The sequence below is a fragment of the Lepidothrix coronata genome, unplaced genomic scaffold (genome assembly GCF_001604755.1).
Source record: "Lepidothrix coronata isolate B3197 unplaced genomic scaffold, Lepidothrix_coronata-1.0 Scaffold182, whole genome shotgun sequence".
Lineage (NCBI taxonomy): Eukaryota > Metazoa > Chordata > Aves > Passeriformes > Pipridae > Lepidothrix > Lepidothrix coronata.
In genome coordinates, this window is record NW_016690362.1 from 1427482 (window position 1) to 1441844 (window position 14363).

A 14363-nucleotide genomic window follows, 5' to 3' on the forward strand; every position below is an offset into this window, starting at 1 on the left:
CAGGAAGCATATTAGGATGCTTGCCCAAAGGAAGAGCAGCAATCAGGTTTTCTGCACTTAGTATGTACTTCTAAAAGGCTGAAGAAGTCCAGTTAGAGGGATAGAGTTATCCCCTTCCACACATTCTGCAGCCCAGTAGCAGAGGGTTTTGAGAATGAAGAGACATTCCCACAAGGTCTCTGTATCAAGCAAATCCCTTTTAACAGACTGCAAAAAATGATGGTCTCTTAGCACCTAGATTTGTTACTGAATGTAGTTTGGAGAATATCTCTATTTTTAAGAAAATAATCTGCTTTGTGAGTGCTAAAATGAAGTATTTGAGTATTTAAAAAAAAACAAACAAAACAAACAAACATGCAACAAAACCAAATAACACATGATTTGCCTTGTTAGACAAAGCATCTACCAAATTTGACCCAGCTGTACGACTGCAGGGGACATGGTGATTGTATGTTTTCAGGCTCCTGCAAAGAAGTTACTCCCCCATAATTTTCCCCACACTTGGTTCTAGTTCCTTTTGAGACACCTGTTTCTACTCCAAACTCAACTCTACTCTTCTCGAACTCAAACTCAACTCTACATACGTCACGTACGTGTCAGACCATTGCATGTTTGACCCTATCCTCCTCAGAGGGTAACTCATTCTTCGCTCATTTCTCCTTCCCTCCAAGCCCCGTCCCTCCCCCAGTCTGGCTCTTCAGAAGATCAGTATATCATTTTCCAAGACAGGACTAATTAAAGTATTCCCATCCATCATTACAGCCTAAGAACTTCCTGGTTTCTAGGACACTTCAGAGATCATCTCTCAGGGTGTGCATGGCAGGGCTCCAGGGACACAGCCCAACTATGTTCTGCTACAGAAGCACCATTAAGAGAGGAAGCCACAACTCGTCTCCTTTTTATTGAGTTCCCACAGCACTCAAACACCAGATATACCACCGGGCTCCATGGGGGAGCACTGGTTCCCCCCACACCAGCTAACTTCCAGAATACCTTCCCGAGACAGATGCTCTAGCACAGCTCCTTTCTGTAGAAGCAGACCCAGCTGATCCTAGTTTGAAAAAGCCTAGCAGGCAGTTAAGCCCCGATTTTAAAGTCTCCAACTTGACATTTCTGGTTGTTTTTATTTTTTTAAATAATGTGAGGTTAGGAAAGCTTACTCAGCCTCCTTGGGGAATTACCGTATTTGAGGCTCAGCAACATGCATTCAAGGAGGCATCTGTGGGTGGTGACGCTTCTCTGCCCTCAAGCCAGAGGTAGAAGTAAGGTCTCTGGGAGGCTTATGTAAAAAATAGGCAGGCTGATAACCTGAGGAAAAGATCAAGTAACAAGAAGAATTAATTCTCCCCACTCCCACCTATTTTATTCAGCATGTGAGTCAGTCCATTAATTGCTGGAAAGGATATTTGTCTTCCTATCCAGCTGAGAAGGACTTCTTCAGTCCTTTTCAACTGATATGCCATTGTATCCTAGAAGTATCTCTGCCAGCTCCAGCAGTATCCCTCTAGAAGCACCCCGGGAACCCATGCAAAGAACTGGGGTATGCACGTCTGGGGAACAAACCCAGTGAGAGACAGAGGAGAGGACCGGCAAGGAAGGATGCTCTTTTCCATTAGAGGAAGTTAGGGGGAATAATAACTGGCTGAAACACTTGTTTCAAAATGGATTTTATTCCAGGCATTAAACAGATTCTGGCACATGCTTTATGAAGAAAAAGGAAAACAAATCTGGGCTCCACATAAATTACATCTGGCAAAGAGCAACTTACAAGTGAGTGGGGAAAATAAACCTTTCAAAATTGATTTCTGTACAACAGTAGTTTCAGCTCCTCTTAAATAAACCCCCATTGGTTCACAGCACACAAAATTACATTGGATGTTCTGATACAAAACTAGCTGTTTTTAAAGGCATTACCAATGCAAATGCTCTGTCTTGACAGTGTAGGGGGCTGCTTAAAATAAACAGGAAAACAAGAGTGAGCAGCTGCTTGTTCTAATTGTTAAAGAAACACAACACTGGGACAAATCTGGGGACTCAGTCAAAAACCCTACCACAGTCCTGTTCCAAAACATGGCACTGCATGGACCTTGGAGAAGAAAGCAAGGGAAATGGAAAGTATGCTAATAATGAGTTTGGACAAGACTTTGTTCTGAGAAGTTCAGTTCGCCCACTTGAAAGCAGACTTTTGTAATGTACCTCCTTTTCAGGAACGGCTAAAATGCATTGGAAACTAATGGCTTCCAAAAGTGTAGGGAGGTCTATATCTAGATAGAGCAGTGGTTTGGCTGAAAGCATAGTGAGCAGTGGGGAGCTGACCTCAGGAGAACATGTCCAAAAACAGGTAGAGTTTTATTTTTTAACTCCTAACTCCAGAAACAATTTGAGTTATTGACATCTAGCATATTGACATCTAGCATGTCCACCTCTTCCCCTTTCTCCCCAAGGCCAGCTCACAGCCCCAAATGGCTGCCAGTTTACTCTCTGCCAGGAGGAGAGCAGTAGCAAGAGAGGTACAAATCAACACAGCTAGCCCAGGTGTATCTGCTCCAAGAGCAGTCAGTAACCTCCAAAAGTGGAGCCAAACACACAGTCAAGGGCAGTAGCCATTGTACTGACAAGAGCCCTTTGAATCAGGCCTGGCCCAGAGCTTGGAGACTGTAGAAAAGCAGAGCTTCTGTGGTCTGCAGCAGTCAGGAGAACTGTCTGTAGAGGAGCTGGGTCCTAGTCCCAGAACGGTTATGAAGAAGGAACTGCAAGAAAGCCGCACGCACAGTGGGAGCAAGGAGGAAGGAGCAATACCTGGTGGAGGAGTGAACATGCTGTTAGCTGCAACCCTTAAGCTGCTGGAGAGTAAAATGGGGGAAGCTCAGATGGTCCACTTAGGATGCATTTTGACGAAAATACACAATCCTTTTGCACTTCATTGTATACAGAGCATCCGTATAGTACCTGCTCCGTGGCCCTTCATCTCTCTTTGTATCAACATTTTTCAATCCAGGTATGTGAGAATTTGGCTGTTCCTGTTTTCTGTTGTATAATGATGCCATTCTGGGAGAAGCGTCTCACGTATATTCTTGATTAAAAACGCAATAGCTAACAGGATGGCATTTCTCCCTTTGATGGATCTGTCTGTCCTGCCCTCTTTCTATTCCTACGCTATTTTCCTTCCTTCTCTGCTCTCTTCTGACCTCAGTGTTTCCAGCCCAAAGCATGTCTATACAGGGAAAGAGAAATCACCACAGAGTCAGTGCCCCCATTCCAACACGGAAGTGCAGCTGCACCATTCTGTAATGACCAAACGGAACTCCCTCATGAGTTTTCACAGTGCAGGCAGATCACTCTTCTAACTAATCAGTGCCAAGATAGTGAACAAACGTCAAAGTGAAGAGGGAGACAGGAAAAGAGCTCCTGCCACATGACAGATTTAAGTTTTTAAAACCAAGAAAAAAAAGCATTGTCCCGTTCTCACACAAGCACTTCTGAGCACATGCAACATATGAAGAACAGTATCTGTTCTTTTGTCAACTGTTTGGGCTAATACCAAGCTAAGATAAAGAATTAAAAAGAGATACAAACATGATCAAAAGCAGTCAGCTGTTCAGAATCCAGATGAACAACCTGTTTCTTCTACATCAGATCATAAAGGACCCAGGCAAGCAATTGCCTAATGAAGGTGGTCCTACCATCTGGTTCCCCAGTCAGGCTCTTGAAAAAGAGGGTTAGTTTACAAAACCTAGCTCAAGAGGAAAATTTAACAGATTTGAGTAGGAAAAGGTAAGGCGGTGGGGAAGTTTTTATTTATTTGAATAGGTAAGTGTTGCCAGGCAGGTCTGAAAACCCACATTCAGCTAGAGCTGACTGATAACTGGGAGCAAGACTGGGATGCTAGCTTGTCTTTGGTATTTCCAGAACACAAAGGAGAGATCTCTCAGGGGGGGCCTGCACTGTGGCAGCATTTGTACAGGGGACAGTTTAGGCTTCACCAGCTAACTAAGGTGCTCACTGGGAAGACAGAGGCGTGTCAAAAGTAGGGCAGCCACCAGCCTTTTTGCCTCCTCTTTCTGAGGGGGAAAAGCAACTAGATAGAGGGACTGGGTGGCTTGTCATGCCAGGCTGTGTTCACAAGGGCTATGCAGAGCTAGAGAGCCAGCATGAGGACTGTGGTCCTGCCCAGCCAATAGCAGGAAGTCTGCTATGACCTAGGGGCTGTCCCCTTCTGCCTCTCACAGCAGGGAACTGGGTGGATTCCTGCCACAGGCCTGAGCCACATGCAGTGTCACTGTCTGTGTGTGCTGCCCACATAGCTCTGTGCATCACCTGGGGTGTGGAGTGCAGTGGGCAGTGTCTGGTAACACCAGGAAGAGCAGCCAGAGAACAGTCTCAACTTCCCTGACATCCCAAAGTGCTGGCACCTGTTTCTGACTGGTTCCATCAGAGTGTGGTACCCTGAACTTGCAGGCTGGGATCACTCTTGGAGGCAGGGCTGGCCTTCCACATGTAAAAAAGCTGAAAGGAAGAATTCAACAGGGAATAGTACCAAAACAATCCCTGGTAACGCTGCTAAAACAGATTCTCCCTTTTCCATCTCTCTTGTCAGCATTGTGCCAGCCTCAGCACATTTGGCTGTAGGGCAGCTACTGTGGGCAAAAGATGGAATGGGTCCACCACAAAGAGGTGACAAACCTGTTCCCAGGGTCTGCTAGTTCTTTCTCAGCCTCTCTGCTCATCATGATGACTATTCTGGGCAGTCCTCACTGACAGTGAGGTAATGAGAGAAAACATAAAGGATGCGTGATGTTAGAGCAAAAAGCCAGGGAAGCCAAAGAGCTACCCATGTTTGTACAAGCATAGCCTAAGCTGCTGAACTGAAGGTCATAGAATCTGGATGCAGAAAAAGGAAAGGATGGGGACAGCTGCAAGGTACTTCTGGTCACTCCAAGTATTGGGCTGGGTCCTCCCCCATCTCTGGGTGCAGCTGTGCATGGGCATCAGCTACAAAGGAGAACTTAAGACAACAGATGGGAAGATTTCAGCAACTCTCCTGATCCATCTCACCCCCAGCTTCTTCTCTGAAAAGCTCAAAAACACCAAGTGCTCAGCTGAAATGGTGGCTTACTGATGGGCACAATGAAAACGTTTAGGGTCAGACATCCAAAACCATTCCTCCCTTTCCAATCCCCCTCTGTTCCCAAAGTCTCATGCACAAAGAAACGCAGAGATCTCTGTGCTACCATCATGTTGCTTGTAGCAGCTCCCACTGTTGGCCAGGTACACCTGCTTGACAAGGGTTGGTGACCATTCTTCCAGATTTGTTTTCCAGGCAGAGACCACTGACAAAGTGTTGAATGAAACTGCCTTTCATCTTCCACTTCTGTGAGAAGACACAGAAAAAACATGCTGTTACTTCCATTTCACCACACAACTGTGCCTTCAAGCTGAAGGTTGAGCCTAAATATCAAGTAAACCTCAACAACTGGAGAGAGTGAAAATCTGGGTATGGACAGCATCTCCAAATCACTGGTTTCCTGTATTAACGACATCTGGAGTTAGGTAGGGTTAGGGTGTAGCTGAATTATAGGGCTAGATATTCAGAAGCATCTAGAAGGCAAACAACACTAATGGTCACAGCACCAAGCCTGACAGATTTCAAAGAGTGTATGGACAATGCTCTTAGGCACATGGTGTGATTCTTGGGGTGTGCAGGCCAGGAGTTGGACTTGATGATTGTGATGGGTCCCTTCCAACTCAGCATATTCTATGAACACAAGAATCAGCAAGTAGTGACATTTTCAAATGCATATTATATTTGCAGTTTCCCTGCCATTCTCTGTCCTGCATCTCCATGCAGCCAGATACCTGTCAAAACCTGAAACCCCTCTATGGTTTCTTTCCAATCCATAGAGAGCAAAGCATTGAAAGGTCTCCCAACACAGAAAGAAATACGTCCACACTTCCTACTGTTCACTGGATCTCTCTCTCTCTTGCATGTCCCCTCATCTCTTCTCTCATAAAATTCAAGATTTTTGTGAGCACTACATTGAAAGCTCTTCATAGTTCTGCACCTTCTCAGCTGTCTCTTCTTCATAATTTTATTTGCCCTGTCAACATTTCAGTTTATAAGTGTGCATTTGACAGCTTCTCAGTGCATATTGCTCTGCTTTCTGCAGTGCTTTCTTCTGGGTCTGCTCCCCTCAGAGCATATGCACAAGGTCCCACATGCAACCCTTTCCTGAAGGTCCACTTCGGTTGTGCTGCTTGCCAGGAAACAGAACATATGCTGTAACCTTGCACTGCAAATTCTGCTGAGTACCTTCCATCCCTGCTAGAAAGAACTGGGAACATTGTGGCTAATAACGAAGACAAAAAAGTCAAAATGAGTCTGTGGGTTTGGAATCTCCCAGGTGAGGCAGTGCCATTCACCTCCAGTGGGACACAGCTGAGATCAGTAGGTTATAGGATTGAGGGGTCCAGGCTTCAGGGATTTTCCCATCATTCTTTTCAGTCACACAGATGACCCAGACAGAATTATGATCTGGGTGCTCAGTCAGTAAACATCTTAGGAATATTATGAATATGTGTTGGTTAACCCACAAGATTGATGGAGAAAAATAAACAATTTGCAACACTAGTGGACTTCAAGGATATTGTAGAAACTATATGCAAAGTGAATAAAAAAATTTCCTGCAATATCTGGACAATGTCAAAACCTACAAACATTTTAATTCTTGTGTAACATGGCAAAAACATTGCCACATGGTGTGTGGTTTAAGATATCCAGTTAGGTTCATATATTGCTGGTAGCTGCCCTCCAAATCTGTGTACTGGTTATGTTTCTTGGAAGGCAGGGCAGTTGCAAAGCTCAGAGTAATCTGTTGCTCCTGCATCACATATTTCTTCAAGACTAAGTACCAGAGGCAGCATCAATTTGCCAGTAGTGCTAGTCCTGTTTGACAGGATACTACTAAAGGAGAGCTGTTTGTGCAGCAGGAAAAATCTGGTTTTAACAGGTAAGGGGGCAGAGGAATGCAGTGATGGTGGACAGGAAGCTACAATACAGTCTGTGCACTACAATGCCCTCACCAGCTGCTGCAACCCACTGTCTACACCCAGAGCCATCTGGCTCCCATCTGGCAGAAGTCTCCCTACAAAGAGCTGAGGAAGAGTTAATACCATAAGGCAGCAGCTGCAATGATGGAGTGTAAAGCAGGAGGTCTTCTCCCCTAGAAAGCGGCACACTCTGCCCAGCTGGTGCGATTGCCGCATGACAGTGTTTCCCAGTGTCACAGACAACTCAGTGAAGAGTCTTTTGACCTCCAAAGCCCACCTAGTTCCTTGTCCTCTACTCTCCCACCACCTCTCTGTATTTGTGAATTCCCAGTCTCCTCCTTCACCTTTCCCTATGTGGGTATGAGAGCAATTACTGAGGGACACTGGTTTTCTTCTTCCTTTTAGCTGTTCAGGAGAAAACTAGCACCACTGGAGGCTTGCTTATTTTATTCCTCCAGATCAGAGACCTGCTGCTGTGGCATCTTGTCCATGCTGAGCAGGTACCCACTGTGAAGTCTGTAGGGAGAGTCTGCAGCCACAGCAGGACATCAGTAAACGCTCACCAGAGCACATCTGCTGCTGCTAACAAACTACACCGAATCAATCAGCTTCTCAGTGAATAATACCACTGAGAAGCATAGCATTTCAAGTTACCCCAGGTCCCTTTGTTCAAAATAAAATGGGACAAGGATGGGGAAGGGGAGGAGGAACACTGAGAAGGTGAGAGTTGAAGATAAGGCTTCCCTGGGCTGCAGGGAGGTGCCATGTATGTTTAGTATAGTATAGTATGGCCAGTCTTCGCGAATGAAGGTTTGGGAAAGGTCATTAACCCTTCGAGCCTGTGCAGTGGATTTTTTAGGTGAGACACAGCGTGCGCTGAACTGAGCCCACCCTTTAATCCTGAGGTTCATCTGCCGGGGCCGAGCAAGCTTGGACAGTGGCAGTGAGGTCCTCAAGACGTAGGTTTGTTTAGAGTGACCTTCTCTTAGATGGATTGCCTTACAGGGCTGACGAGTTTCATCTGCCCGAAAGGGTTCCCTGACCAGGAATCGAACCCGGGCCATGGTGGTGAGAGTGCTGCATCCTAACCACTAGACCACCAGGGGGCCCCTGCCATGTATGAAGCTGTTATAAAACACACCAACAGTAAAAGCCAAAGTAGGGCTCCTCATCTCACACAGAAGTGGTACATTCAGAATGATGGATTTTACCCTTTCTGGTCAGAAACTGTGTTTTGCTGCCCTTCACGAGATCCCAGAGCAACCCCCCTGACTTCACCTGAACCTTTCAGAAGACCCCCCTGTCTGACTGTCAGACCACAGAATTACCAAAGACAGCCCAACATCCTGCCCTGCAGGGACACATCATATCTCAGACCCTTGAGGAGGGTGGGCAGTAGGAATGGGTGGAAACAGGAGGTAGGATGCTCATCTCCCACTGTCAGCCACCTCAGAACTGGGCAACTTAATCTAAACTAGTTCCCTCGTGACATACTTATGGAGGAGTCCAAGGTACAAGAACCTTCTGGCACAGCCCAGCTTTCTCCACAGACCATACAGAAAGCCTGGACGGATAATTTTAAATGATGCCAATAATGCCCATCTTCAGCAAAAAATAAACAGAGCAGACACCTTCTGCATACACAGCCAAATGTTAGAGGGAGTCCTCTACTCTCCTACACCAAGACATTATGACTTGCAAGTAAAGCTTTTGGAAGAAACAAGCATTGCAAAATCTGAAAATTTTTGGCGTGAAAATCCTCTTTGGTCTCCCTTTCTTGTGCAGATGAAGATAATACAGTTTACTGGTCAGAGTAGATTTGGAGTGAAGATGGAGGGGGAAAAAAAAAAAAGAATCCAGATTTTCTTTGACACGTTGTGTCTTGATCCTCTTCCCCAGTGTCAACCAAAAATTTCCACTTTTTTTGTAAATATCTGTCTCCATCTTTTTTCATCTATCATTTCAAAGTACTTTGAGGTGGCTGGATAGAAGCACTCTATGTGCAAATTACCAAGAGAAAAGTCAGAAACAGCCAGTCCTCTTCTACCCAATATATACAAGAGCTGAAGTTGTTTACACTAGTATAATTTTTCAGGGTAATCAAATGTTTTCTTTTAACTCCCAATAATCCAGGCAATCCAGGGGTTCTCTCAAGATCCTGACCATGAAACATAGCAGAGTTGGCCCAACTCAGGAAACACAGCCGAGAAAGGCAGATTTTGTTGATGAGGACTGAGCTGCTTCAGACAGAAATCTATGGAGAGCTGATAACTGGAATAGCCAAGGATGCTACGAGTTGCAATTGAATGCATTTGCAGAGCCATAGGCAGCCTGAAGCTGGTCATGAAGATGACGAACAGTAAATGTTAAATATATGAGCAGACAATGTGATGGAAAAGCTCACACCAGGATCCAGCAACTGCTGTCTTCCTTTGAGCACCTAAATTTGTAAAACTAAGAATCACAATTGAGAGAAACTCTTGTCTCCTGAAAACTGCTTTCAAGTTGTAGCATACTGCCAGTAACCTACTTATTATCATGAAGACGCTGACTCAAGTGCTTTCAGAATAAACAGGCTTTCACTCCTTCTCTTTTCTGATACTCTCTATAAAGTTGCATTAATCTTCACTTCAGATAACATGATACACTGAGAAGCAAAGTGGGAAAAATTTCCTAATTGCATACAAAGGGATACAGGACTTCAAATACTGTTTGTCTCACAAGAAAACTTGGTGTCCTCATTTTCAGGCTGAGATCGCATTCCTTCAGCACATTTTAATGAAATATAGTTGTTTAATAAGATTTCTCAGCATGCTTCTTGTTCCGTTGGGCAATACTGTGCCAATGTTTCTCATTTTCATTCTCTTGTTTTAGTGTCTGACTCTTGCTTTGCCTTCTATTTGTCCTCACTACAATACAAATTAAAATGCCACTCCCACTGTCAGTCAGAGCCAAAAATAAAGCTAAAGGCAATAATTTATTGTGCATTCATCTAAAAATTCTATTCCCCAAATAACATTATGGATAACATCCATCTGGTTAGAAATCTACTTCTGATTATGCAGAATAGCTTTTGGCTGGTCTTCTGCTAGCAGTGCCAGCTGTTGCTGTTGAATGATCAATGTGATCATGGTGCCAAATAGATTTAATTTCTGACTTCTTTCAACCCAAGGGAGAACAGTCTGATAGAACCAAAAACCATCTAAAGTTTAACTATTCTCTCATATCCTCCTGCTTGCAAAATTCCAGACTGATTTTGAGGTAATACCCTAGATACAACTCATAATAGTCTAAGGGCTCTGCTAGAGTATTAGCTATATGTTAGATGGGACTGTTGTCAGCACTCAAAATTAACAACAAAATTAGCTGCCCTGTGGACAACAGCTGTGTAGCATGGGCACAGATTCAGTATGTTAGAAACCAGAAACCAACTTAAGGAGCTGTATGGTGCTGTCATAAGGATCTAACTAATCTACTCCAGTGACACTAAAAAACAAAGTTATCACATGTCTCATCTTTTGTCAGAAATCTTGCTTTTTCATGACTCAGACACAGACATGAAATCCAGATCCAGAAAAGTCCAAACATCTTTCACCACAGATCTCTGATGACAATGACAGCAAAGATGTTCAAAGCTGGACTTTTATTATGCTGCCATCTCCTCTTAGGATATTGTCCATGTGATGCATGTTTTTCAGGCTCACCCTCTTCCACTTAGCCCACCTACTCAGGGCTCTTCCTTATCACTTCCAGCTCTCTGAAGTAGCTCAACTCCCCTGCCTCCACCCCCAGTCAGCTCCTCTGACTTTCTGAGAAGTCCACTTGAACTGAGAAGTGGATACACCCATCTGCAGTTTGGAAACACTGCTCTCCCCCAGTACTTGCACTTTGGGCTGTGAGTATCCATGGGGAGATAGGCGAGTTGTAGGGCAGCTGAGGGCATTTGTTCCCTCCAGCTTTGCTCTTCCTTGAAAATCAACCTCTCAAATATCAGGAGGAGAGAGATTGGTATAGTTTGCAAGATGACTGGCTTCTAGCTAATTAAAATCTAATGTCAGTGTGAGCAACAATTACTGTTGTGTTTATGGAAGGGAAGAACCATAACAACATTCCCCAGGAACACAACAAACTTGAGCACTGCAAGTAGAACTGGCTTTGTAAGTACAAATCTGAAATGGGAGTTTGGGACTACAAAAAAGACCCCAACATTTAAAAGCATTTCAACCCAAATTAAATTAAAAATTCAAATGCATTTCTCCCACCTCATCCCTTCAGCTGCAAGATAGTTTGGGATGGCAGCTGTAATTCAAATCAACCTCTAACTATTTGAAATGCTTAAACAAAATCCTTGCTTACAGTCAATTGGTTAAATCATCTGCTAGGTCAAGTCCTTGATTTAAGTGCAGTTTGTTCACATAAGGTAATGGAAAACAACAGCTCATATCCTTAAGTATGTGTGCATGTCTTTATAATGAGCCTGTATATAATCAACACATCAAGACTCAATAAATCCTATTCCAACAGCAGAATAAGCCTGCTTGTGTTACTGTGAATTAATCTCTCTTCTGGCTGACAGAGCTTGGACTCCACCCTCCTTGAGGGACCCTTGTCCTTCCATGACAGGGGACAGGGAAAGACAGCTGATTTTGGCAGCTGCTAGAGTTCTTTCTGCTGCCAGGGAGGAAAATACTGCAAGGCACATAAGGGGAGGCTAAGTGACCTATTTACACAGCAAGGGGGTGAGTGATTACCACCAACAAAAAGGAGCAGGCAAGCACAGCCCACCTGGGATATCCTTGCAGACTTATCTGAACTTAAAGAGTTTCCCTGTGTATTTACGGTGACAACTCTTAAAGACATTTTTGCATTAACCAGTCCTCCAGAGGAAAGTCTACACAGGTTTCCCATAAACAGGCATGACTGGATTTCAGTGCTTTCCTTCAGGAAGTACTAATTTCAAGGATTCATATAGCATTAAAAAGTACTGACAAAAGAGGGTACTACTAAGGACTCATAGCAAGCTGAGCCCTCTCCTAACTTCGGGCTATCAAAATAACAGACACGTCAGAAAGCACAAAGTCAGCATAGCCTTAGATGACAGAAAATTTGTTCTGTCTTGGTGCAGAGGAAAGCACAGCAACTAGGAGTGAAAAAAGCCCAATCTGCTGTCTGCCAGTGTTGTGCTGTCACCTTTTGTGTTTTTCCCAGTTCTGATAAAAAGGCACATCACATCTCTATTGAGGGCGCCCTGGCCATTGCAGAGGCCATCTCTCACCTAATGTTGTAAGGCAAAATGATTGATTTGTCCTGACAGATCAGGGATGCACATCTTGGAAACACCATAAGTCACAGAGCAGCATTTTGTCAGGAACATTGCTGCTGTGTATTTTTCCTCCAGGGAGCAGTTTGTGTGGAACATACAGTGCTTTATGCCAGTCAGCATCTCAAGTGCGCTGCACACACTTAGTTTTAAAGGTCTGTTCACATGTCCAAAGACAGCACAAAGAACACAGTTCTTTCACTTCTAAATAAATAAACAAACAAATGATAGCACACACCATTGTTCCCTTAGGTTTCTCAAAGCATTTGCCTTACCTACCTCTCTCTGATGCCGTGCTCCATCCATGCACCAATCTGGCTGCACACTACCACATTCAAGAAGCAAGGTTAGGGTGCTACTGAGCTGGAGCTAACCATGCTGCTGAGGGCCCAGGCAGAGCAGACACACACATACTGCACGTCCTGCTCTGATTGCGAGCAATCTCATACATCCAAGCTTATGAAACACATCAGAGATGGAGATGGAAAGGACTTTTATATGCTTTGATAGTACTAGGTTTGTCCCTGCTGGCTGCACTGATGTAGGAACACCGGTATGTGGCAACGAAGGGATTAAAAACAGGCGCACCTACCTGTCTGCCATCTTTTTGATTGCAGGCTTCCACTGTGATTTGAGAGCCAGTAGAGAAGGAGGTAATGGAAAGACACTTGTCCTGCTGTCTAATTAAAGGGTCACTGAATACCCACTCCTTTGGAATAAGAAAAAGAAAGGTTCCATTAGGATCACAACAGTGATCAGATGAGGGAGAGAGTTTTTTCCATCAGATATTAAAAAACCTCTATCCTTTGTTCTATTCTTATCAAAGGTTCCCTGGGAAGACTACCACAGCAGTCTCCACCTGATCAGAAGTTTATGCTCAGGCTTGGTGCACCATGACCATTTCAAAGCCTGCAGCTAGCTCCCCTCACCATCTGAGATGTCAGATTAACCTTGGATCCCATGCAACTCTTTGCTCTGCAGCTTTACAGATTCAGGACTACAAAGCAAGGAGGACCCTGAGCCCTGACTTACAAGACATGCAACTGCTTCTGCACATTTTACAGCAGACATGTTCTGTAACAGGTATCCTGGACCTATAGATTGTCGAGCGAAGCAAAGCACATGTAAGCATATCCATGTATCATCAGCACACATAAAGGACAAGCTGCTTCATTTTTCCCTCTGACTAGAGGGATGCCTGACCCAATCAACTATTATTACTGTGCTTTCCCCAAGGAAGAAATACAAAATGCAGTAAATTTCAGAGATTTCAAATGGTAATGACATGGAACAATGAGTCAGATTAAACAGCATACTGAATGCTGGCTGCAAACTAGTTTCTAACAGTTAACAGATGTGAATATGTGTTTTCTGGCATAAAATATCCTACTGTGACCCTTAACTTTCTCAAGCTGCTTCCCTGCTGCTTTTAATCGCCAAAAGAAGAAGTTGAGTGCAGACCTTCAGCTCACATAAACCAGTACAGTTCCACAGCAGTTAGGAGAGCTGCACCATATTACTGCAGCTGGGATCTTAGCTATTTAAACTCTATTTGGGCTTTAAATTGAAACACATCTGCAAAACAGCACAATTCAAGTTATGTGCAGCTACAGCTAAACTGGCAGACCAAGGAATGTTTCTGATCCTGGGAAAATCTCTTATCCACATGCTAAAGTACTAGCCAAGCACAGCCATGGAACGATTCTGGTGGGTTGGACAATGAAGCAGAGCACATCCGAGCAACGATCTGAGTGGGAACAGCTACATGACTTAAACCCTGGTGGCACATCTACTGCACAACTTGTCACCCCCGGGGCATTCAAGCACTACCTTTTGTCTTTGAGTGATGGAACTTCCTACACTATGCCTGACTGCTGAGTCTGTTGAGCCAACAAAGGTCTAAGAGATGGGCACAGCGTGTTCTTCTGCTTGTGATTAAAATCATTCTTCCAAATGGCCAAATTCTTCCTTCATTCACCTCCATACAAACCCACCA

General features: G+C 44.3%; 1 protein-coding gene across 3 annotated transcripts in view; it reads right to left on the bottom strand.

Moving 5' to 3' along the window:
• Nucleotides 1-1651: 1651 nt before the first annotated feature.
• Nucleotides 1652-14363, bottom strand: part of GALNT16 (polypeptide N-acetylgalactosaminyltransferase 16) — a 73159-nt gene continuing 60447 nt past the window's right edge. The window contains exons 14-16 of one of the 3 annotated variants that reach the window (XM_017830711.1): nt 12960-13076; nt 5232-5371; nt 1652-2799 (exon numbers count right to left, since the gene is read on the bottom strand). In XM_017830711.1, the coding sequence (XP_017686200.1) occupies nt 5234-5371; nt 12960-13076 (255 nt within the window). In that variant the 3' untranslated portion in view covers nt 1652-2799; nt 5232-5233. Of the gene's footprint in view, nt 5372-12959; nt 13077-14363 lie in introns of all 3 variants that reach the window. The other 2 variants (XM_017830712.1, XM_017830710.1) reach the window with 2 other exon arrangements.